Raw genomic sequence first — 26,241 nt, 5'->3', positions numbered from 1 at the left:
CTTCTGGAATGGGTTTCTAATAGTCCCCACTTGTCTTCGGCGCGAAATGAATAAGGCTTTGAGAAAACATCTTGCCAGGCCCGTGAACTAATTGAAGGAAAAATTGCAAGAAATATGGGGTCCGTTTACATTAGAATTTTGTCAGAACTTGGTAAAAATTATGCCTTGAAGAATTGTGGATGTCTTTAAAAATAAAAAGGAATGTAACTCAGTGGTAAACTTTCACAGTTGTTTTTTGTTAATATTAACATATTCTTTGCGTTTTTTTAAATTTATTATTATTCTGTTTATTCAATAGTTCTCATTACGTTATAAAATATTTTCTATAATTCATCATCATTGGCTCCACAACCCATGGTGGATCTTGGCCTGCTCAAGGATGTCTCCATTCTCTCCTATTCTTCGCCTTGGCTTTCCAGTTTCGTACTCCAAACATTTTCAAGTCTTCCTCCACCTGATCCTTAAATCGTGCTCTGGGTCTGCCTCTCCTTCCCATTCCACTATTATTTGGTTATAAACATGTTTTGGCGGCTCCATATCATTCATTCTCTCTATGTGACCTAACCACCGCAGCCGGTTTATTTTGATGGACCTAATAATATCAAGTCTGTCATATAGGCGGTAAAGTTCGAAATTATAGCGTCTACGCCATAAATACGTTGCGATTAATAATAATTCCTCTGGTTGTTATTCCAGATTCTCTTATCGCTTTCTCTAGTACAGTTCTATAATTAGGAAGTTTAAAAATGTTTGATGTATTAATACTTCTAAAATTTACGCTGCGCTTTTATTTTTGTTCTCTAAAATTTAATTTTCTTATCAATCTAACTATGGGCCAACTGATATGGGAATGGGCTCGTATACATAAACTCGAAAAGCATTACTCCTTGCTGGTTTAGTCCGGTAAAAAATATATAATTTTTTCTATGTACTTTTTCCCAGACAAGGGGGTTTAATTTCACCTCTTTGCACCCCGATGCCGTCGCCCATGTAATAAATACAAAATAGAGTGGCATAGACAATTTCATTACAATTAAAGACTCTTTCTGGTTATCAAATTTTTTAAAACTTAATATTTTATAGGTACATGTAATAAGTACTATTTAAAATAGGTCAAGTTAAATAATGTGTGTTTGTTTACACTGAAGTGAGTTAAACATATCAATAATAAATAAGCAAAATGTCAGTATGAGTATTATTGTCATTTTGCTTATTGCTTATGTTACACAAAACCTTGATAAATGTAAACACTGGCAATAAAAATTTTTACTATAATAATTTATCCATTCTATTGCGGTAGATCTAGTTTTATTTTAGAAATTTTATTCGTTAGTCTAACATTTGAAATTTTTTATTACAAACACAATTTTTACCAATAGACAATGTGCGGGGTGACCTTAAATGTATGTAGTGGTCGTTTTTATTTTGTGTAAATTTGTAATGAAAATTAAAGAAATGAGAAAATTAGGTGAATATTTGAAAATGATTAAAGGGAGTTTGTAAGTATATTTGTAATAATAATTTAGCTTCACGAATCAAGTAGGCTCATAAGTCATAAATCAGTTTTCGCTTTTTTACTTATCTTTATTTATTGCAATATTTTTTCTTCTTCTCTTTACTCTTGTATTTTTAATAGAACCTAATTCTGATTAATATGATACCTAGCTCTTTTTTTTAAGCCCTTTTCTCTATTCGGATTGCCGAATATAGGCCTCTCCTCGCCATTCATCTCTATTGTTTGTAAGACGTTTCCACATTGGCTCTGCAGTTCTTTTAATATCGTCGCTCCATCGCATTTGCGGTCTTCCTCGTGGTCTTTTGGCTTCATATGGCCGCCAATTCCCGATTTCTTTATTCCATCGGCCATCCGTAAGACGTTCGTTATGTCCAGCCCATTTCCATTTTAGTTTAACCGCTAGTTCGACAGCATCTTTTACTTTTGTTCTATTACGAATGATTTTATTGGTTTTATGGTCTTTGAGTGAGATACACAGCATCTGTCGTTCCATAGCTCTCTGAGTTTTTCTGATCTTCTCCATATTTATTTTAGTGAATGTCCAGGTTTGAGCTCCATATGTAAGTACAGGTAGGATACAGGAATTAAATACTTTGGTTCGCAGTCTTTGAGGTATATTTTTATTTTTAAGTATGTATGAGAGTCTTCCGAATGCTGCCCATTCCATTTTTACACGTCTGCTTATTTCGGTAGTCTGATTTTCTTTGTTTACCTTGACATTTTAACCCAGATATGTATATTCATCTACGTGTTCTATCTCTGTCCCTTCGATGTTTATCATAGGTTTGTCATCTTTGTTTGACATTAGTTTAGTTTTGCTGAAATTCATTTTCAGTCCTTTTTTTAGGGATTCTATGATAATATTCAGTTTTTATGTTATCTAGTTCAGTTTTCTACATAATGATCTTTTATCTATTCGTTTCACATTTATGTATTTTTATAATTTAGTTGTTTACTCTTTCTTCCGCGTCTGTTCTTGGATATTCTCGTTGCTTATTCTATCTCTAAGAGAAATGTAATAGAAAGACCATTCATTCGTATAAAAATTACCATTTACCATAAGTTCGCTCTGATGAAGCCATGAGGCAGAAATATGCATATTCGCGAATGGTGGTACGCTGTGACGAAATAAAATCTTAACTGTAACTTAAAATAAAAATTTTATTTTTATTTACCTACCATTTACTTCCGATTTATAGTGGATACTTTAAGGGCCGATTGTTCGAACGCTAATCGAAACTTAATTGTAATCAAATATTTAATTAAAACCAAATACGTCACATTTTAAGGTTATGTTGTCTGATTTATTTTATTCAATTTTATTATTTTACGTTTTAATTTAAAATAAACCATAATTAAACTCTTTCTGATGTTAATTTCATGTTTTTATTTACAAATCAATAATAATAATAATAAGCAATTTTTAATAATTTTGACAGCTGCTGTGACGTATTTGACTGCAATGAAATATTTGATTACAATCAAGTTTTGATTAGCGTTCGAACAATCGGCCCTTAGATTTCCAGGTTTCAGTACCCAACGATATAGGAAATATATTCAGGCCCTCATTTTTGTTTTATAGGATAACAATTTTAATTTTTTACCAATTTCTTTATATTTTTGTGAAGACCTTGCAAACCTTATTGCATTACATAGTGCATTCTGTTTAAAAAAAAATTAAGTTCAAAAATAATATTTAATAATATACAAAACGTCGTGCTTTTAAGGACTTTTACCACAATGCTCTAAATATGGCCCCCTTCTGTCCCCTAACTAAATACAAAATAAATATTTTACAGATACCATTTATTGGCAAAAATACACATTTTATAACATTTATTTCCAAAAATCACAAATATAATTGTCCTGTTCTGCGCCAGAACATTGTTCATGTGCCATAATCGGCATATGAGACAATAAATCCACAGCTCTCCTCCTTTGTCTTCTGAAAATAAACCATCACAAAACATGCACTCTATGTCATTGTTTTCTGGAATGGGACCTATTTCTTCTAAATCATCGTCTTTGTCAGCTGGTACTAAATCTTCATCTTCTTCTGAATCACTTTCAGGTTTTTTTTTTGTGTATTTCCTGACTATTTGTTTGCTAATTCAGAAGTGGAAATGATCTTTCTTTTTCGTTTTCCATCGTTTAATCCGAGAGCTCTAGCAAACGAAGTTTCAGTTGGCATACATATTGACAAAATTGTTTTATGCCTCATCAAAAACGAGTGTATCTAAGTAGATAGATAGAGTTCCTACTGTTTCGTTTTTAAAAGGATGTCTTATTCTATTTCTCACAGCTAATAAGTATGCCATAGTACATATGTACTTTTTGGTCAAGCCATAAAAGACTGTTTATTTTGTTTGTCCATATCGGCTATAGGATTGGTTTTTAAATTTGGAAGTTACTCTTTATTCTAGATTTCCTGTCGATTGACCAGTAGATTCGGTGCAGTTTTAATCCCAATTGTTTGCGTTTTGTTAAGATATGTGTTCTCCATGTTATTCGTCGATCTAAATGCACATCAAGGTACTTTACGCCATTGGTTTGTTGAAGCTGTATACCATTCATTGTGACTGATGAGCACGTATCCTTTTCATTGTGAAGGTTATGTGTTTGGATGTGGCTTCATTTGCTTTCATTTTCCCTTTGTTTAGTTAACGTTTGATCTTGTTGAGATTGACTAATGAAAAATGAGTAAAAATTGTAAGATTGGCGAATGGATTTAGTGTCCGCATATAAACCCAAACAAACAGCAACAATCTTGTTGAGACAATTTTGCAGGTTTTTCTTAGCAGTGCCTGTATTTTGATGTGATGCTAAAATTACAGTATTATCCGCGAATGTACCTACTGTCATTGAGTGTGTTGCTGGGAAATTCATGGTGTATAGTAGGTAAAGCACAGGTCCAAGAATACTAACTTGCGGTACAACTGATTCAACTGGGTACAAGTCAGTGCATTCCTCTAAGTGTCTAGCTAGGAAGTATGTGTTAGTTAGATAAGATTCCAGCATACCATACAATCTATGCGGTAAATGATTTTTGATTTTATAAATTAAAGTATTATCTTTATTATAAAATAAAGATTATCATATAAAATAATAGTATGATCTCTACATCTGATATTATTGATCAGATTCTTGTATACTTTTATGCCACAAGTTTGGTCTTCTGGAGCTTCTTTAATTTTGGTAGAATATAGGTCTGAGTCCTGAATAAAAGTCTGAGCGTTCTCCATTTTACATTACCTTCTTATTTGTATCCTAAGATCTCTGTATTTGATTTAGCCATACGTCTCTCACTTCCTCTAAGGAACAAAAGTACTTATTTCAGATATCTACGACATCAAAAGGATTTAGATTTGGAGGCCTTTTTCCGTGTTATCAAGCCCCTATTCATTCGAATAACTTTAGTAGTAGTATGTCTAGATATCTGTACTTGGCGATTTTTCAGTTTTATTCAACACGCAGACTATTTTTGTTAGGTGTCGACATATCAATTACAAGTGTTGCTTGTCTAGTTAGTTTATTAACTAGTATCGGATCTGGCCTGTATCACATGCCACTGGTTAGCCTGTGATGAAGGTGTGGTTCCAGTATAATTTTCTTCAGTGGTCGTTCTTAAGTCTCCATTAGATATTCTCAAGCATACTTATGCTTGATAGCATATATACAAAGGAGATGTTTATTTTGGAAAACTCAGAGTTTGTTAGCTATCTCTTGTGATGAAGGTGGAGTTCCAGTATAATTTTCTTCAGTGGTCATTCTTAAGTCTCCATTAGATATTCTCAAGCATACTTATGCTTGATAGCATATATACAAAGGAGATGTTTATTTTGGAAAACTCAGAGTTTGTTAGCTATCTCTTCATGAAGAATCTTGCCTACTAAGTTATGCCGTTCCTTATATTGAGTTGGACTTATCCACACAAATATATCGTCATTTGTCATTTTGGACTTAAGGGTCTTTATCGATATGTTTAAGGTAATTTTTGGTTAGTATAACTTGAACCTGAATGGCGAGTAGAGAGTATTGTCTATAAACCAAATTTAAGTCTCACAAAACTCACTTATATAACCAGACACGTGGTGTACTGTGTAAAGACTGCTAAAATTCCTTTGAATTTTCAGAACGATCCATCTGTTTAATGTTTTATCAATTTTCATTTAATCCATTACATTAATAAATACGCAACTAACGAAACTTATAGTAAACACATTAGAGATTGGTTACGTGGAGATGGTGTAAATATGGTCAGCGTTTTTCAGATACACAAGTCAGTTTAGTGCGACTGGTATATTGAATACACTATAGCCTTTATTAAAGTTAGGCATCTTATTTTATATGAATCTTATTCAGACCATATCGGATTTACGTTACAGGATACTGACAGTACACACACATTTTTGGATTTACTGTACCTATAAGTATAAAATATCTGCATTGTCCAAACTATTACTATTTTTCCTACTGCCTTTCACTCCTCCACATATTCTCTTCCCTTTTTGTAAGAAACAAACTGCTTCGTGTTGTTATTTTATAGTTTAATATTATTCTGAAGCTATTTTCTTGTGGCATTTTAAAGTAATTATTATTTAAATAGGAATAAGCCACAATTAAAGATTAAAGTAAGTTTATTGACGTTCAATTTCCACTTCGGTTTAATTTACTAATGTTTGTATTTTGAGAACGATTTCCGAAGTGGAAATTGAAACATCAATAAACTTACTTTAACCTTTAATTGTGGCTTATTCCCATTTAAATAATAATTGCTTTATAGTTTAAAGTTTAAATCTGCGTAAACTACTTCTACCACCTGTGAATTGCACATAATGCACTGACGTGTACACATCATTCAAACCTAATAATGTAATAATGCTTGCTTTAATTTCAGAGAGAAAACCCAGCGCTGATCTGGTATGCAGTGGCGGAAATTGGCGCGCTCGAAGATCTCATCCGGTCGGTCACGCACGCGCAACATGCTCTGCTGTGGCCGCAGAAAGGTAAGTCAAAATTAAGAAAGTCATTAAATAAATTAATGTTTGCGTCGTTAGTCATTCGACTAATTATGTATATACTTAACCCTATGTTGAATATAGGTTATTTTCTACCATTTGTGCAAAATGGTCAACTTATTTTAATATCTAAACCCAACAATGACGTTTCCAAGTCATCATCTTATCATCTAATAAGCTTTTTACCATCATTTAAAGTTATTTGAACTGATTTTATTACAAAGAATTAATTTTATGATCGATAAAAAAGTCCTGATATAAGTTTGGCTTCAGGAAACAGGACGGAAAAATTAAAGGATCGGTCAAGGAGCAAGAGGTACACTTCAGGAAAGAAAGAAAAAACAGCAGAAAAGGTTCAGCCTTAATATATTGATAGTTGTTCTTCGTAATAATCAGATCGATCCTATTGCCCAATCGTTTAAATAGTCAGAATAAATATCACGTCTTTTTACAAAGTACTTTACCGGGTTTATTGGATGATCTATGGTTTTTGCATGATGGCTACCTATCCCATTATAGTAGAATTGTTCGTACTTTTTTAGATAATAATTACCGTGACTGATGGATCAGAAAATGTGGTCCAGTAACTTGGCGAGCAAGGTCTCCTGATTTAAATCTTTGTGCTTTTTGTGTGCGTGGATACCTAAAATCAATGATTTATACACAACCAATAAAAATACGATTTTTTTATTTGTACGGAACTCTGTTTTATTTGTATAAATGCTTTAGAGATTTAAGAATAAGCTTCTCCAGCTTTTGACTGTACTTTGACTTGTACTGCTCCTAGGGCTTTTATTATGTATTGTTCCGGGCATAATTTTGTTAATGACCCCATTAGAGTATTAATATCTGCTACCTTATCTATGTATATAGGAGGTTTGGAATAATTTGTTTTCTCAGTGGTCGTATCACTGAGATTGTTTTTATCTTCAGAATTAAGATTTTTAAAAATGTTGCCGTCTTTTTTGTTGGTACCTTGCAGATAATCTTTAATTTTAGGTTGTCTTTGGAGTTTGATGTTTTTTCCGGGCTTTTTAATCTTTAATTGCCAATTTGCCATTGATAGTTAGCTTGTGTGGAATATTTTGTTTCGCTAGTAGATGGAATAAATACTGGATGTATAATTGTGTGATGTGTTTCTTCACCTGATATTGGTTGGAGGTTTGATGTAAATGTTTGCCGTTATTGGCACGGTAGCATGGAGGGGATTGGATCGATATTTGTTGATATTTGCTGTTGATAAGAAGTCAGCGTTTGATTTATCATCAATTGCCCGTTTTGGTCATAGCATATAGCGGGATTGGTTTGTATAAATTGAACTCCAGTTTCATTGATCATATTTTCCATGTACACAAATTATTATATATAAGTAAAATAATACTTTTTTTAACTAACATAACAAAATATGTATTTTTAAAATTTACTCCTAATAATGCTGTATTATACTAGTTACAGGAAATATTTTAAAGTAGGGGAAACGTTTGTATTGACTATCTATAATTAAGTTCTTTAAAAAATGCTTGCACTATATCAACACCTGACCTACCGATTAACAAATCAACAAAACAACAGTTTTACACAACTAACTACTGTGACTCGACATTCGACGGAGCGAAAAAACAAAGTGCGTGCCTATTAGGCCAACCTACATGCTGTTCGTTACGTGCACACTCGAATATCACGCGGTGACTTCTGTTTATTCTGTCAGCTTGGGGTTGAATTTACTGTAGTTCCTCCCCAAATAGTTTCTTCAGTCCAGTAAGCTTACTTTTACTAGTGAAGGTTACTAATTTATTTTTGGAAGGTCCACAGAGAGGTTCTCTTTTAGACACCCATTTTCCATGTAATGAAGAGCATATCGCATCCGATTCGAAAGAGTACTAGAAAATTTTCCCCTACTTCCTATTACAATGTCATCTGCGAAACCCTGGACCCAGATTCCTTGGCTGCTAAGCACTTAATTCAGGTCATCAACGATTATATTCCATAAGGTTGGACATAATACACCCCCTTGAGGACACCTTTTAGTTTATGGCCCCTTTATACATACCTGCGGATATTATTTTGCTCTGAAACATCTGAATATTCTACTTGTTGATTTCTTTCTTTACCAATGCACTAGGTATTGACGCGATGAAGGTATTACCAAATGCACTTTATAGTCTAAAAATGCAAAAAGGGCGACTTCTTTCTGGTGTAAACTCCCTTCGAGTTTCGACACCAGATTGTGCAGGGCAGCTTCACTTGATCTCGCTGTTTGATACGCCCATTGCCACTGGTTCAGTGGGCTTATATTAAGAATATATTTTTTGATCTATTCATTTAAGATTTTATCCATGGTTGTCAATGAATGAAGTCAGACTTATAGGCCTGTATGATTTTGCTAAGGTGTAATCAGTTTTTCAGAAATCTAAGCTAAAAAGCCAAAAAAACCAAATTAACAATATATAAATCAATTATCGTACAGTGCTGATATATGGATATAGAAACATGGACCATCTCCGAAACAAATACAAACCGTCTGCTCGTCTTCGAGAGGAAGATACTACACAGAATCATGGGCGCAATCTGTGAGAATGGTATTTGGGGAAGGCGATATAATTTTGAATTCTACGAGTAGTATAAAGAAACAGTTAATGAAAGATATGTAATATCTTTCATAAAAATAGGTAGGCTTAGATGGGCTAGACATGTGTTGAGATCAAATGAAAATTATCCCCCAGACCAACACTATTAGCGGCACTAGTAGGAAATAAGAGTAGAGGTAATATGTTTTTTCTAGTTTGGCAATAAACGTCACACTCACTCTTCTCCAAACTTTGGGAATGTATCCCAGATCATGGCTAGGTCTAAATATTGTAGTCTACGAATCTATAATTATTTCCAGTCCTTCTTGGAGCAGCCTAGGAAATATGTCATCGTTGTGAAAACCAACGATCACATCAGAGGTCAGCCAGTCACTTATGATTGGGCTAAAGTTTGATTAATAATTATTAAAAGGAATCAAGTACGTCTATCCTAGGAAGTGAACACTTAAAAACCTCCTTTTCTTTGTCCGTATACTTCCCATTGGCAATTTAACTGACATGATCAGCGTTATAACTTATCTTTCATATTCGGTGAACATAATGAAGTTTTAAGTGAAACTACATAAAACCGTTTGAAATAATATTCTTTTATTCTATTTTATATTTTATATTGTAGTGTTTTTTATTTCTTTTTTTCTCAATGTAGGTTCCCTAATGTTATCCCCACTTTTTGAATACACACACATCTTTTTGTCTACTGAATATTTTTTAAAATGAGGTTACTATAGAAAAATGGCAAATAAAAAATCTTTTTACCAAAACCCAAGTTTGAGAACAATTATGGAAATACGAGTATAGACCTCAGTTAAAATATTATCTCGTTTCAACAGTGTGCCGTTTCAAATTTAATTACCTTCGAATCTGTCAATATACCTTGTTTACATACACATGCATTACAATACAAGCGATTAGTCACTTTATTGCTAATTTTGATTGTTTGACAAGTAACTGAACATTGCACCTGTTTATCAAACTTGTTGTCTGTGTACAATAGTTACAGGAATACTAAACGTCAGCGTAAATTAAAAAAAGTTAATACTGCACTAATATAAAAAAGGGTCTGAAACTTTTTTTTGTGGCATGCCTAAGTTAAATATTATGTTTATGTGAGAGTAAGCCATAACTAATTGCAATGAAAATTACATTTTTAAATAATGTTGAACGTTTCCATTTCCAATACGGAAACCGTTTTCGAAAAAGATTATTTAACACATTGAGCTAAAAGTTAAAGTTGTTAAGTTGGGTTATGTTTTTCAAAATTGACAATTGACTTACTTGGCCTCGATCTTGTAGGCAATATCCTTCTTTTGGTCGACAAAAAATCAGAGGGTGGTATTTTTACTCTCGGAATATCAAATTCTGACTGTTTTGTCTATTAAATTTGAGTCGCCTATTATCAAAGTCGCCAATCGCCACCTTGACCAATTTTAGAGGAACCGCAAAATTCTGTAGTAGCTTTATTTCGGTTACGTTTTGCCTAATTGTTATAATTTGTTGTAAATATGTAATGAGGATTTTGTTTTTATAGACTTTCCAGTATCTACTGAAAAAATTCAAAAAAAAATGTACATTGGCGATTGTGATACTAATACTGTAACTTTGGTAACTTTGATACAAATTTCGCTGCCTCCAAGTCATTTGAGATGGGTCTAGTTAAATCAAAAGTCATTATTGTCAAAATGCATCATAATTTTATTTTAACGAAATTTTAATGAAATTACACAGATAGTGCTATATTTTCTTCACTTTGTGGACCACTGAGAGTCTTCGTGGTTAGGTACCTACGCTTGGTAGATCCATGTTCTGTAAAGGTGCTTTGTAGTATTTCAACCTTAGGTTTTGGAGCCAAGTATCTCCAAAGTACATTTTAAGCAAATTCTTGACGTCTTTTAACTTCTCCCGACTGACATTTTGTATATTGTTGGCTTCAAGTATGGTAAGATTGATACGAGATAACCTTTCTTTATTCTTGGTTAAGCTTCGAAACACTCCAGTTCCAACGTTGAAATTTGGATCACCCTTCACCAAAATATCTTTAGGTTTTCTAATGAATCGCTTCAGATAAAGTCGGTTAAAAGTTTAAAATGCCACTGTAGCTTTAATGAAGCTATCAGCTTTAGTCTTCCAGTCGAAAAAGTTAAAATCGTGGTCAGCTAACAAAACAGTGGTATAATCTTTCATTTCATTGTAATATTCTGCAGAATTTGCTACAACTTCAAGTTTTTTATTTCTCTTTCAATCAGCCCAAATATTCTATCGGGAGGGATGAATAAGTGCCCACTAATAGAGAATAATAGCACCATTGTCTTTATATTCACTGCAGTCCGCTTTCGTATCCATGTCAAGCACAATCCTGTTCTTATTTTGACCGCCACATCAGTCACACACAAGTTTCACAGTAGTGACCTTTGACATATCTGTTTGGCATAAACGATGCCAGATTGCAGAGGCTACATGATTTAAAAAGATTTCCCGTATTGGTCCTTGGTCCAGCAATAGCTGAATGAGTTCTGAGGCCCCAGTGCAACCTTTTAGTATCCCTGAACGACAGTGAGAATATGTAAATAAAGCTGCCTGCTGTAATATGCTTGCAAGTCTGGTACTTGTGGTAAGGACAGGTTTTTCTAAAGGTCGAAGGAGAAAGTGTTGGTATTTTCTTCCTTCACTATATTATAGAATGTCCTGGCTCGTAGCTTATGGATTCTTATTTGACATATTAAATTAGCTTTCTCTCCTCCGTCAGATCGTTTAATTTTTTCCTCTAGTGATAAACATGTGGAACACATATCTGTCCGTGACAGGTTCTCTTGACAGGTTCATTTGACGGATCACTTGAGTAAAAACGGTAGAACTTAGTAATATTTAAGTTTCAGACAGATATCTCCGTTCGAATTTGCCACGGCAATAACGTGAATCAATACATTTTAGCTTTATTATAAAAGTCATAACACTTTGCTTCTTAGTTAGAAATTGTATTGTCTTTCTATCTATACCCCTTATTTCAATAGGTACATTATTGTCCTTTTTATAATTTTCAATGATTGTTCTCTTTGTCGTGTAATACGAAATATATTCATAAATACCTTTAGGCAGACATTTACAACCGTATTATCACCTAAATTAATAAGTATTTGCACGACTTTGTTTTCCTCCCTTCTTGCAATTCTTGCTGCTTAACGTCGTCTTTTTACATCCCCTATTTCAATAATATTTAATATAAATGCATCTTGTGCAATCTTTGTTGAATCGGAGTAGATTTGTTTGTTGACTTTTGCAAGTTTACTTAGTTTTAATTTTCTGTACTCAAAAGCTGTTGATTTATGCTGGCACTGCGGTAGTTTTGGTACTTTTCCGATGTATCTGAAATATTTAAATTCAAATAGAGGTTTAAGCCATACTGTTACAAATAGTACACTTACCTGAGACATTACTTAATATTACATTGGCATTTTTCAGGTTGTCTCATTCTTTTTCTGCATTTAGTTGGTGTTACTGGCACGGGTAAAATATCCATTTTTATGTATTAAGTTCTTAAATTACGATTAATGTGCTATTAAATGCTAAAAATTTGTAAATAACCACGCACTAATTAAAGTGAATCGGCCATGTTTCTTGTTTACGATATTCAGGTTACGTGAATGAAAGAAAGTGTCTTGATTTGAATACTTTGAGTTTGATTTGAAGGCAAACTTTGTAATTTTTTTAGGCAAAATTTTGGCTGGCGTTTTTGGCAATTTTGATACTAGGCGACTCATTTGTCTGTATAATGTATGTTTAACGTAGATTATATATTTGTGTATTGTGTATTTCATATTCATTGTGTATAATTATAGATGGTATCTGTGACTTTGTTCCATTTAGATATTGTGGTATGTAATTGCTTCGTCATGTTGACTTTCTGATAAAATTTGTAGATAAGTGTTTCTTGTTACGTTTTCTATTTTTACAGTATGTCTCCTCTTTCTCCCAATATCCCAATCGCAATTCCCAATCTAGTATTATTGCCCTTTCTTTCTTCTTAGCCTTCTATCGACCATTTTTGAATATAGGCCTCTCCCAACTCTTTCTATCGATCTCTATGCTGAGCAACATACTTCCAATTTGTTCCGGCTATTCTTTTTATGTCGTCTAGCCATCTCATCTGTGGTCTTTCTCTTGGTCGTCTACCTTTGTAAGGTCTCTAATGTTATATTGTTGTGTTCCAACGTTGGTCTTTTTATCTAGCAGTATGACCTGCGAAGCTCCATTTGAGTTTGGCAATTTCTGTTGTGATATCCTTAACTTTTGTTTTTGATCTTACCCAGTCGTTCGTCTTTTAATCTAATAGTCGTATACCTAACATTGCTCTTTCTGTTGTGGCTAGTTTATTCACATTTGCCTTGGTTATGATCCCAGCTTGACATCCATATGTCATGATAGGAAGGATAAACTGGTTGAACACTTTGCTTCTCAAGTATTGAGGAATTTTGCGGTTTTTAAGTATCCAACTTAAGTTTTCCAAATCCTGCACATGCCAGTCTTGCCCTTCTAGTGATTTCCGTACTTTGGTTTGTCAAGTTTTAGAATTTGGCCTAGGTAGATATATTCCTGGACTTGTTTTATCTCACTGCCATTTATAGTTATACGTCTGGGGTCGTCATTGTTTTTGTTTTTGTCATATTCATTTTTAGGCCGACGTATCGGGACCTGTCTGCAAGTTCCTTCATCATAATTTGTAATTCCTAGAATGTGCTCGCTATAATCACGATGAGGTCAGCGGCGAATATAAGGTGGTCTAACTTGTTGCCATAAACTTTGATGCTATATGTCAACCAATTTGTAGTTTTGAACACGTCTTCTAGGGCTAGATTAAAAAGCTTTGGAGATATTACGTCGCCTTGTCTAACTCCTCTCTTAATGGGGATGAGATTCGTATTTTTGTCGTGTACTTGCAATTATAAAGACATCTATTAAATAGCTCTGTTAGTATAGAGCTCGGTAATTATACCGTCGTGTCCTGGAGCTTTATTATTTCTTAGTTTTTTAAAGCTCTTTCTATTTCGAATCTCTCTACATTTGGTAGTACCTCTGATCTCACTTTTTTTATTTTTATTTTGACGTTTTCCTTTTGATTAGACTAGCTTTGCAAGCTGTACAAGGTTTTGTAGAATTCTTCAACTATCTTTGTAATTGTAGATTTGTCCTCTTCTTTATTCTTGGTGTCTTTATTTTTGATAATTTGTTGGACACCCAGTGTTGTTCTTATACATTTTAGGCCTCTGTACTACTACATTGTAGTATCCTATGTACCTTCAGTATCATTGCCTAGCAATCTAATTTTCTATGGACACACTACTCGTATGCTTAGTATTTAGTTGCCGAATATGGTTATGTTTATGGTTAGGAATATGGAATATGGTCTTAACTCCACCTGTCTATTTAATGTTAGTATATACCATGTACCCAATTGCATCGTCGGTTTCGGCTTCTTTAACTTTCGTAACAAAAATTGTCTATAGGTTTGATTTGTTAGCACAAAGCCAAACTTGCAACTTGCAGTCCCACTCATTTCGAGGTTATTACACCTTGCTAGAAAGGTTCCAGTTTTATGGTGCCGAAACTCTCCTTTTGCCACTTGAAGACGATAAGGAGGTGATAGGAATATGACTTACAGGCACCTCCCTCTGGCTAACAAGTTAGTGTTCACACACTGTTCTATTAGGTGTTTCTTAGTTTTTGTGCAGCAATCAAGAGCAGAATTTTTGATGATGAGGAAGTTTCTGAGTATCTAAAGACTTAACCTGCAAATCCGATATCGGATGGTAAAATATGATATCTACTCTATTCTTATTTGTGGCGGCGAAGCTTAAACCATTAATCTTAACTTATTGAGAAAGTTGGAAGCCATTAAGATATGACTTTTTACGAACAAAATAATGTTGCACAGAGTGGAAAGCATTTGATTGCTATTAGAGGAGAAATACATCATATTTAGGGCATATACATATACATGAAAGTACGAGTTCTTGCAGCTAGTTACTAAGGGTGAAGCCGAAGCAAAACGGAGTCCTGGTAGACGAAAACTATCGCGGCTGAAAAGGGTTAAACACACATACACTTTTAAGTGAAGTAGAAGAGACGAAGTTGCAATGGTTACAGCCAACTTTGATTAGTGGAGTCGGTACTAGAAGAAGAAGAGTTTTGGTACACTTTACGCATCAACAAAGGTGTATAACACCTGAGAGCTGTTTTCTTCTTCTTCCTGTGCCCTGCTCGATTATCGTGCGTTGGCTATACTAATTTTGTTGACGGCAGTTCGGAAAAGGGACGCAGAGTTTTTAAGCTAGGACTTCGACCTGGTCCCCATCTTCCATCTATTTATTAAATGTAGTATATTATATCTCTCTGAGTGATGCATATCATGGCCAAAATATTCTAGAACTTTTCTTGCATCCACTGCAAAATAACCTAGTTACGAACTCTGAGAGCTGTGCTAAACATTTACTCTTAACCATTAAGTATTAGTCCCTTGTCTCACTCATTTAACTGAATGGTTGGGTGTCACATTTAATCCTTGGTAATTATCTTTGATTTATGGATGTAAACTATTTGAATTTTATTTGAAACTTATACTAAACTTTATGGAGTGAGCTTACATATGTATGTTATTTGATTATAACTGATTTTATCATTTTTATCGGAAGTAGCATGAATTCAATTTTGTTTAATACTACTGTTAAATATTGGACATTTTAATTTTTAAACGAAACCTGGCCACGCCCAATATTTTTAATGTCTTTCCAGCTCAAGACGAGGGTGAACGCAGACAGTGGTAGTGAAAAAATAGACGCTTACAGACTTTCCATTTAACCATGTGTAATTTTAAGCTTGTCATTTTGTATTGTAAGGTCAAAATAAAGTTTACAGTTCTTGTGTGAATATAATTGCTAAATTAATAGGCCTTAAGTGGCAACAGAAACAACTAAGTATTATAAATAATATTTATTAGTGGTGAAAGACTCTGTAATCATTTTACATGATTCTACACGATGTTGTTACATGTTTGATTGTTTGTTATTTCGATATAACGCACCTTCAGAACTATAGAGCATTAACTGCAAATAATATCTTTGTGAGATAATGGGAATTTAAAAATATTTTAACACTAAAAAATTTTTTACTCTTAAGATATTAAATGTTAAACCAAAATTTTTGGAAATAAAAATGATCAATTTTAAGGAGCTTTAATTCCCAAATAATACGTATTAAAAAAATGTTTGATTTTTGGTAGATTTTACAAATAATTACTTATAGCTCTGAACTGAAATAATAAAATTGCACATAATCAAATCAATGGTAACTTTATTACAGACAAAAAATCAGTATGTAATAAAAATTACAAGCTACACAGAAAATGAAAACGTATCTTCAGACAATACAATAATATATTATACATACTTATATCGCAAGTATCATTAATATTATGGTGAATCATTTCCAACTACTAAATTATTAAAAAGAATCATGGTATTGGGGTTTAATTGCATTTGTTTCGCATAAAGATAAGAGCTCTCTCTTTTTAACTGCAGTGATACCTGGTGCAGTATCATATGCTGTCTTTAGTTCTAAGTTTTCTAGTTCAGTTTTCAAATGAACCCTTAATCGGCGACGCAGGTTTATTGTTTTGAAGGGTCCTTCAAAACTAGTCTTCACTTTGAAGGAAAATGGCCTGTTCTTTTCTACCTCCAAAACTTTAATATCATTCCATGTGATTTTGTTTCCGTCTTCATCAATGTTGAAATTGTTGCCAATCATTGAACATAAGTGTTTAAGGTCATAAAATCCATCAGTGCACATTTCATTTATTTTGAATGGTGGTCCATTTTTCTTAGCTGACTGGATAACGGTCACCCATTGGGCTGGTACATAAATAGGACCTCCTTTAAGAACTCGCTTTCGTTGTTTTTCAATGAGGGAATTCATGTTATCTCCCTCGTTCTGAGAATGTCCAGTAATCAGAAATTTATGTGTTATTTTAGGTATATTAAATGTATGCACTGCGTATACGTATAAGACGAGTATAAACTTATTTTTGTTCTGTCCGGAACAATTATCTGAATAGAACACCACGTTGGTGCCGTTTCCTATGTCTTGCAGGTATTGAAAAAGGCATGTTCCAATTTCATTGGGATCACGATGAGCAATGCCCTCATACCAAATAAAACAATGTCCCAGTCCTTTTCCGATATCGAAAATTGTGAAATTAAATGTAGAAAGTCGTCGCTTATAATAAAAGCTTGATATTTCACCACACGGAGTAGGCAACACAGCTTGTAAATCGAAGCATGCTGTTATGCATTCTTCAGATTTTGCTAATGCGGCGTCTTTGGTCTTTTCCTTTCTACTTAATTCAACTTCGTGACGATGTTTCTCAAATTCAGATCTGAGAACTTCTTTGTCGCTTGCATTTTTGTATGACTCACAAAGTGAACACTGATCCTTTTTCGGTGTGAAGAATCCTATATTAACTCTGTATTAAATATATCTCTAAAGATGTGGTAATTTCCATACTTACGTTCTTGTGCGATTGATTGAGAAACATAGTCTCTGTGAAGGTCTGCTAACGTTTTTTCGCCACTTATAAATATTCTGCTTGTCTGGTTTCTTAAGTAATGCGATTCAACTTTTGGAATTTCAGTGAAATAAGTTCGAATCCTTTGCTTGATTTCGTGCCCTACTTGCTTATGATTTTGGTGAAAGCCTCTTTGGTATTTCTGTATCAAATTATCCTGTGTTTTTAACTGAATGTTTCTGATAAATTTATCACTTATGCTGAGAGTTGACATAAAAAATGTTTTGCATACTCCGTACTTGTTATCTTCAATCTCAAACTCATATTCATAGTTTGGTGCTCTTGGACGATTTCCTACATTCACTCTACGGTATTTAATGTTAGTTTGTTTCATGCATTTTAAAACAAAATTTCTTTGCAACATGAGGTCTCCAAAGCTCCAATATTTTGTAAACAGCTGGATTCTCTGTTCATCTGTTATTTTATTGCATTAAAATTTACATTTATTTTCATTGCACCTATTTTTCATACCTCTAGCAGGAACTTGAACATTTTTGGCATTCGTATAAGCCTGTCCTAAATTTGTGTCTTCCTCAAATTTTTCTTTCATTTTTCTGGCTGGCGCTTCCTTTTCCTTGTATTTTTTTTTTCCTCTTCATCCATTGCATTGACTGACATATTATTTTCTGCATTTAAATCTTCATTCACTACGCTTGCTCCAACTTGTAAGTTTTTATCAACATTTTTTTCGATGATGGCATCTTCTTCGGTAATATTTTCACCGCTTGATTCATGTGGCAGTACCGGCCACCATGTTGGATCATCAATGCTGTCATCGCTGAATGCTGATAATAGTGAAGATTCATCCTGTAAACTAAAATAATTGTAAAAAGCGAATATTACTGTGGTTAGTACTGGCAACATAGGTACTAAGAATGATAATGAATGACTTAGGTATTTACAATTGTTTGATAATCACTGCCAGTTCGATGGTCTTGATCTAGGTTCACACCACTACAGCCAGCAAAACTACTGGTGATCTGAAATAAAACAAAAAGTTTAATATCCCGTAACTACAAATAAAATTAATTGTAAACATCATATCATGGCACTAGTTTTATTAATTTAATTTTAATTAGATATTATTCCCATTTAGTAGCACAGGCTTCTCGCAATCATTGGGGCAGATGATCGATTATGAAATTATGCTTCTACAACAATAATCAACTGGAGTAAAAAAACTAATATAGAGAGGCCATCAATCCAGTTATTTAAGTAGGAACAAATATTGAATTCTAATAAAAAAGAATGCGCTACGAACATACCTCAGAGGCTATTTTTGCTTGGAACAGCTCTTCTCCACGACTTGCAGCTTTGTCAGTTAACATTGTTGATGGATTTCCATTCTTCCACTCTTCCTCTCTCTGAGATTATTTCTGTAGGACTATCTTCTTGGCCAACTCTTTCAAACTCTGAAATTTCTGTTTGAATTTCATTTTCTCTTGAGAATAAAGTCCCTTCTTTTAGCAAGGGTGGTAACTGAATTAAAATTTAAACTAATTAATTATCAATTTAAACTACCTATATAACTGTGCATTCATTGAAACTTGACATACTTAATTATTTAAATTTGTGTTGCTAAATACCCAAATAATAAATAAATAAATAAAAAACACTCAGTATTAGTCGTTCCTAGGAAGGCCACCCATCAGAGGAACAGTAAGTAATTATAGGTTATAATATTGGTAATAATAATCATACTTACACGTTCAGTACACTTATTTCGGAGATCTTCTAAAAATTGCAGTCTTCTAGCACACATTTTTCATCAATATCAAACTTTTGCTACAGATTACTCAAAAATAAAAGCTACACCAAACGAAATCAAGATGTAAATCAATAACGAAGGCACAACAACAGATTAGTCGGTACTAACGTACTTTACTTAAAGACAAAACACGCCTTTATTGGCAGCTCTTGATTGATGCATGTGTAACAGTGTTGCCAACTTTACAAACTGTAGGCAATTATGTGCAAATAATGCCTTATAGTTTTGACTACGTGAAAATAGTTTAAGTAAAATAAAGAATTATTTGCAAATAATCCTTTACAGTTCCCAATTATTTTTTTTAATTAACCAATGACATACAGCATTTAGGGGTATAGAGTGCAAGTATTAACTAATGCCTTATAGCCCCAAAAAGAGAATTTTTTTTTAATAATTCCTCATAGTTAACTCAGTTTAGGATTTTTTTAGCAGTTAATGCCCTATAGTTCTCAAGGTGCGAATTAATACTGTCGAATTTGATGCTACTATGACCATGCCGCGTCGCGTAGGTATTTTAATCTTCTTAATAATACAGAATAATTAAACGAACAAACATTAGGTTATTTGATGTTTCCACGGTTCTATAAATTTTAAATTTTAGCGTTCGCTGCATTCATTCAAAACTAATTTTAAAACAACATATTTTACTTCCATCATGTTCTATTTAAAATGAAACGTGAAATAAAATATCAGGCCATTCATATTTCGCTAGTTGAGTTTTGTCATATCTGTCGGTTGTAAGCAAATATTCATATCGATCAGTATGAAGTGGCTATTATATCTGTAAATAGAATAATAAAACAGGAACAAAGTGACAACAGTGCAAAAAGTTTCATGTAAATAACTCTACGGCTAATGTGCAATCAACAAATGGGAGTGAATAAACACGGAAAGGTGCAATATTATACCATTCACTGGTACCCTTTTTTCCGACTTTATTATGAATGTATAACCGTCACGTGAAGCGAGTCGCGTACACATGTCACAGTAATTAAAATAAAACTTTACAACTCTTAATTGCGACATTGCCAAGTTATCTAGATGTCTGAGTTATCTCAATTAAACTAATTTAGCATTGCATCCATGATCTAAATAACTTTTTTAATAAATTGGAAAAATAATATTAAAAGATTATTAATACAAATTAAAAAAATTCAAAAAACGAATCAAGTCACGTAAAGGAAGGTACTACAGTTTCGCAGAGCTCTAATGTTACAGAGTCTGACAAGGTTGTCGTCTTGTACCCTCTTTATAAACAAATGGGAGGTTTACACAAAGAACGATATTAAAGTCAGGGATTCATTCTGTTAGAGGTATCTTAGTCGGGGTTCGACAGGACTAGACTACAGAAGATAAACGAGTGAGATGGGGAAATAAACACCAAAGAGAATAGAATTTTGGGCACTACCCTATTTTTGAAAGGAATAGGGAAACTTAATAAATACAGGAGCTAAAAAAAAAGAAAACCAGAACGATAACGAGAAAGATAAGGTGTGATTATTACACTACACTACACAGTATCTTCATTATTAATAAAAGTATACCGACATACGAGGTATCATAGGGCACTATAGATAAAAATAGATTTACTGTAGAAAAATTTTTATTTATTGACTTACAAAAGGCCTCTGGCTAAGTACAAAATAAACAACTAAACAAATCCTAACATGCGACATAGCAAATGAAAGAGGAGGATATAGCGAATATATTCAGATAGAAAAAACAAACAAGGGGACTACCAAAAGGGCACTACACAGTAACTTCAGTATTAATGAACATAAAGCGACATACGGGGTATCATAGGGCACTATAGATTTACTATAAGACAAATTTTAATTTATTGACTTAAAGAAGTCCTCTGGCTGAATACAAAATAAAAAACTCATCGAATCCTAACATGTGACGTAGCAAATGAAAGAAGATGATATAACGAATATATTCAGATAGAAAAAAGCAAACAAGACGACTACCAAAAGGTTACTACACTGTATCTTCATTATTAATGAACGTATAGCAACATACGAGATATCGTAGGTCACTATAGATAAAAATAAATTTGCTATAAGACAAATTTTGATTTATTGACTTAAAGAAGACCTCTGACTGTAAACAAAATAAACAACCAATCGAATCCTAACATGGTAAAAAAACAAACAAGGCAACGACCAAAAGGACACAACACAGTATCTTCAATATTATTGAGTGTATAGCGACATATTACATATCATAGGACACTATGGATAAACATAGATTTACCATAAAACAAATTTTGATTTATTGACAGAAGGACTCAGGCTGAGTACAAAATAAACAACTGATCGAATCCTAACATGCGACATAGCAAATGAAAGGAAAGAAGATAACAAATATATTTAGATAGAAAAAACAAACAAAGAGACTACCAAAAGGACACTAGATATCGTGTTCGTTATTATTGAACGTATAGCGACATACGACATATCACATGGCACTACGGATGATAATAGACATGTTGACAACAATAGAAAAGGTAAATATAAGATAAATTCGCTTTATTGACCTCAAAAGGGCCTCTGACTGATTACAAAATAAACAACTAGCCCAATACTAGCATATGATACATCAAATCAAATTAAATCAAATCAAATCAAACGACGTGAGACCTATAGTACATTATAATATATATATATATATATATATATATATATATATATATATATATATATATATATATATATATATATATATATATACATATGTAAAATTAAATTAAATTAAAACAATAAATATTAATTGTTATTGTAATAAAAAAGTTTAATTAATATAGGAAAATGACAAAGGAACAGGAAGCGAAATAGATACAGATGAAGAAACTAAACGCAAGAGAAGAGACCAGAATGAATATTTTAGAAGAAGTAAAATGACAAAGCGTACACCTTCTAAAAGTGACACGGAGAGAAAGGAAGAGAAAGAGGATCTCATGATTAAAATGATGCAACAACTAATGGCAAGAATTAAGAAATGATGAATGAAACAAAGCAAATAAGAAAAGAACGAATGGAAAATAATAAACAACTACAAGAGATAAAGGAGGAAAACAAAATAAAAAACGACGTGAAACAGTTACAAGCCAGAATGTAACAACTGGAGAAAACAAGTAAAAAGAAAAGTTTGATTATATTGGGTTTAAAAATAGATACAAATGATGATAAGAAACTAAAAGAAAGTATGGAAGCATTCATATCACAAGAACTGCAGGCGCAAATAAAACAGAGGAACGCAACAAAAATAGGAGAAACAGTCTATGTCATAGAAACAGAAACTTTCACAGATACAATTGAGATACTAAATAGGAAAAGTAAGTTGAAGTATCATAAAGATCGCATCTACATAAATAATGATCTGACAGCAAAAGAAATATAAATAGCAAAGGAAGAAAAAAGTAAAGAAAAACAGACAAAAATAGGCTATAAGAAGTTGTTCGTGAATGGGAAAGAATGGATATGGAATAAAGAAAAAGAACAACTAAAAGAAAATATCAAAGAAAAATTGTTAAAAAACTAGTAGAAGAAAAACAACCGAGGAGATATGATACCGAAACAGCAAGGCAAAGGAATACGACCATGGAAAAGGAAAAATAAACACAAAAGAAAGGCAACACTCCAAGGATATAATGAAAATTGGGACTTGGAATGTGAGAGGTACTTATGAGCAGGGAGCTTTAAGAAACTTGGACCAAATTATGGAAAAATATAAAATAGATATCCTTGCCCCGCAAAAAACGAACCAACTGGGAAATGAAATAATAAAAATAGGAAAGAGCACACTGTGCAAGAGTGGGGGAACCTAGAGATATTTTAGAGTGGGATTCATGGTGAAGGAGAAAGTAAACACAGCAGTTGTAAATTTTCAACCAATATCAGACAGAAAATGATACTTACGAGTAAGGGGAAAGTATAGGAAGATAAGCATCATTAATGTACATGCGCCCACTGAAGATAAAGACTTAGAAACCAAAACAGAGTTCTACGAAAAGCTAAAAACTCTAATAGGGAATATACAGAAATACGAATTTGCTCCAGAAAACAAAATGAAGATAGCTAGCACAAGGTTTGATCACAAAGACATTCATAAGGTAACATGGACTTCTCCCGATGGAAAAAAAATCAGATAGATCAAGTCCTCATTGAAAGCAAACATGATAAGGCAATAATCGATTGCATAACATTTAGAATAGAGCTATAGTACTCAAACTTTGTTACGTGACTTTTAATGTTCTAACAATATTTTAAAAGTGTATTATTATAGATTATTCAAATAATGTGAATTCATGTTCATACTAATCTGAATAATCATTCGAACAACTAGTAGAATTTTATTTAAATTTAGCTACACTGATATTATTTAATGCGATTTAATCAGAGTTTGATAAAAGTGGAAACATGGTTACAGCAAATTTCATTAAACAAGCACAAACATTTTCTATAACCGCCATTAAGTTTTCAAAAAGCTTTTAATTTGAAATACATCCGTTTCATTAAGGCTGTGTGAAACTCACATTCATTAAATTAAAACCAGCCATGGGTATAATTTAATAGCACTAGTTTTTATACGAAAAGGTATTTTGCGTTTTTATTTCGTTGGATAGATATTGATGTAAAATATCATTATATTATATATAGTTATGTGACGTATACTAGAAAACGGAAATTAATTATAATACTAATGAGTAGTGAATGGTTAGTGAATGGTCTTCTATGTTGGGTATTGTTTTTACAGTTTTTGACAGTTTTACATGATTTAACATAAGGAGAATACCATCCATGACTATATTCGTGTATCCTTTCTTCTGTAGATAACCCTCCTCATTTGTTCTGATTCTGACAGACTAATAATACCTAAAATCTGAAATCTTGTTGTGCTGGGATATAAGTTCTTCATATTTAGTTTAAAGTTATTTTGTTAAATGTTGCAAAATGTACTCAGTATATCTCAGAATCTGCAATTCATAAGAGTGTTCAATTCTGAATATAAAAAGGCATACGTAAGGAATCGCAATCCTCTCGTTTCTTTATTCACTCTTATTAAATGTAGATATTTCAACTAACAGTTGAAGCAAGCTTTTATGCTTTATTTATATTTTTTTATTAACTCCAATTAAAATTACAAGCTATTCAAGAATAAAGAATAATAAGCAATTTGTTTGTTTACATAACGTGTGGAAGCCTCTTCCAGTGGAGAGTTTCTTTTCTTTATTTAGTAACCTGTACATGTCACTAATTTATTTTGAATAGTTTAAAGTATGTAAGTTAAAAGTAATAAAATAATAAAACACAATCACAACTACATATCACATAATTAAACATTAAATGGTTTTGCTTAAACATTAAATCTTGTGGCATGTTAAAGTAATTACTATTTAAATGGGAATAAGCCATAATTAAAGGTTAAAATACGTTTATTGACGTTTCAATTTCCACTTCGGAAATCGTTCTCAAAATACAAACATTAATGTTTGTATTTTGAGAATGATTTCCGAATCATCTATTAAGATCTATAAATCAAATACCCTTTGAATGCAACAATTTTTATGTTGGAGAAACTGCAAAACCACTAAGTGTCAGGATAAATGAACATGAAACATCAAAAACAGAGATTTTAAAAGGTCGCATATATACAAACTGCCTGGGTCAAAGAGCGCAGAGTACAACAAAGAGATGCGTTAATAGTCATGAAAGAAACAGAGACGAAAAATAAAAAAATCAAAGAAGCAGCTCTCGTCTTACTTAATGAAGAAAAATGTTTTACAACCCCATCAGCAGAATGTAGCAGGCTCTGGTTTCCAATACTAAAAGAAGAAGTCCGGCATAAAAGAATATACCGGCAATAATAGGTCAGAGATACTTCATCTATATACAGTGCTAGTCAAAAGTCCGTTCCGCCCTCGTATCTTTTGAACAGTTAATAAACAGACGTAGGCTTCTCAGCTGGTCATAACAGGTGACGTAATAGTGACAGATGACGTTACAGCGCCACCATGACAGATAATTTTAATTAAAACTTTATGGCAAGTGATAACTCGTTTGAAAGGTATTGAAAATAACTATTCAGTCATAATAATTTTGTTTGAGTTTAATCTCATTTAGATGAACAAATTAAATAAATACTAAAATTGTAGCTTCTCATTTCATTAATAAACAGTTAACAACCAGTTCTTATAGTAAGTGTTCAAAATGTGCTCCATCTACTTCCTGACAGTAATGCATCCTATTTCTAAACTCTTGCCGTACTCGTTCAAATGTGTCGGGGGAAGTTTCCTAACATTCTTCAACAATTCCTTGTTTTAAAATGTCAATATTGTCGGGTGCTGTAGCGTAAACTTTAGGGTTCAAGTATCCTTACGGAAAAAATTCTAATGGTGTGAAGTCCGGTGACCGTACTGGCCATTCTACCGTACCTCGTCGTCCAATCCATCTACCACGATATTACTCATCTAGGTAACGTCTTACTGCAGCACAATGGTGTACAGGAGCACCATCTTGTTGAAACGTTATTTCCAAGTTGCCGGATTCATCTGGAAAACGGCGTATCTAGGTCACATCATGCGAAATGAAAAATACCAGTTCCTCCAACTTATAATCGAGGGTAAAATTGAAGGCAAGAGAGGAATGGGACGCAAGAAAATGTCCTGGCTCCGAAACATAAGGCAATGGACAGGGATTAACGACATACAATCTCTGATACATATTGCAAGAAATAGA

General features: G+C 33.0%; 1 protein-coding gene across 2 annotated transcripts in view; it reads left to right on the top strand.

The window, feature by feature from the left end:
- The first annotated feature begins 1,311 nt into the window (after positions 1-1,311).
- RhoGAP100F (Rho GTPase activating protein at 100F) overlaps positions 1,312-26,241 on the top strand; it is a 539,358-nt gene continuing 514,428 nt past the window's right edge. For both annotated transcript variants that reach the window (XM_072522830.1, XM_072522831.1), the window contains exons 1-2: positions 1,312-1,499; positions 6,414-6,522. In XM_072522830.1, the coding sequence (XP_072378931.1) occupies positions 6,439-6,522 (84 nt within the window). In that variant the 5' untranslated portion in view covers positions 1,312-1,499; positions 6,414-6,438. The remainder of the gene's footprint in view (positions 1,500-6,413; positions 6,523-26,241) is intronic.

The sequence above is a fragment of the Diabrotica undecimpunctata genome, chromosome 2, assembly GCF_040954645.1.
Source record: "Diabrotica undecimpunctata isolate CICGRU chromosome 2, icDiaUnde3, whole genome shotgun sequence".
NCBI lineage: Eukaryota > Metazoa > Arthropoda > Insecta > Coleoptera > Chrysomelidae > Diabrotica > Diabrotica undecimpunctata.
This window is presented reverse-complemented; position numbering and strand designations above follow the sequence as displayed.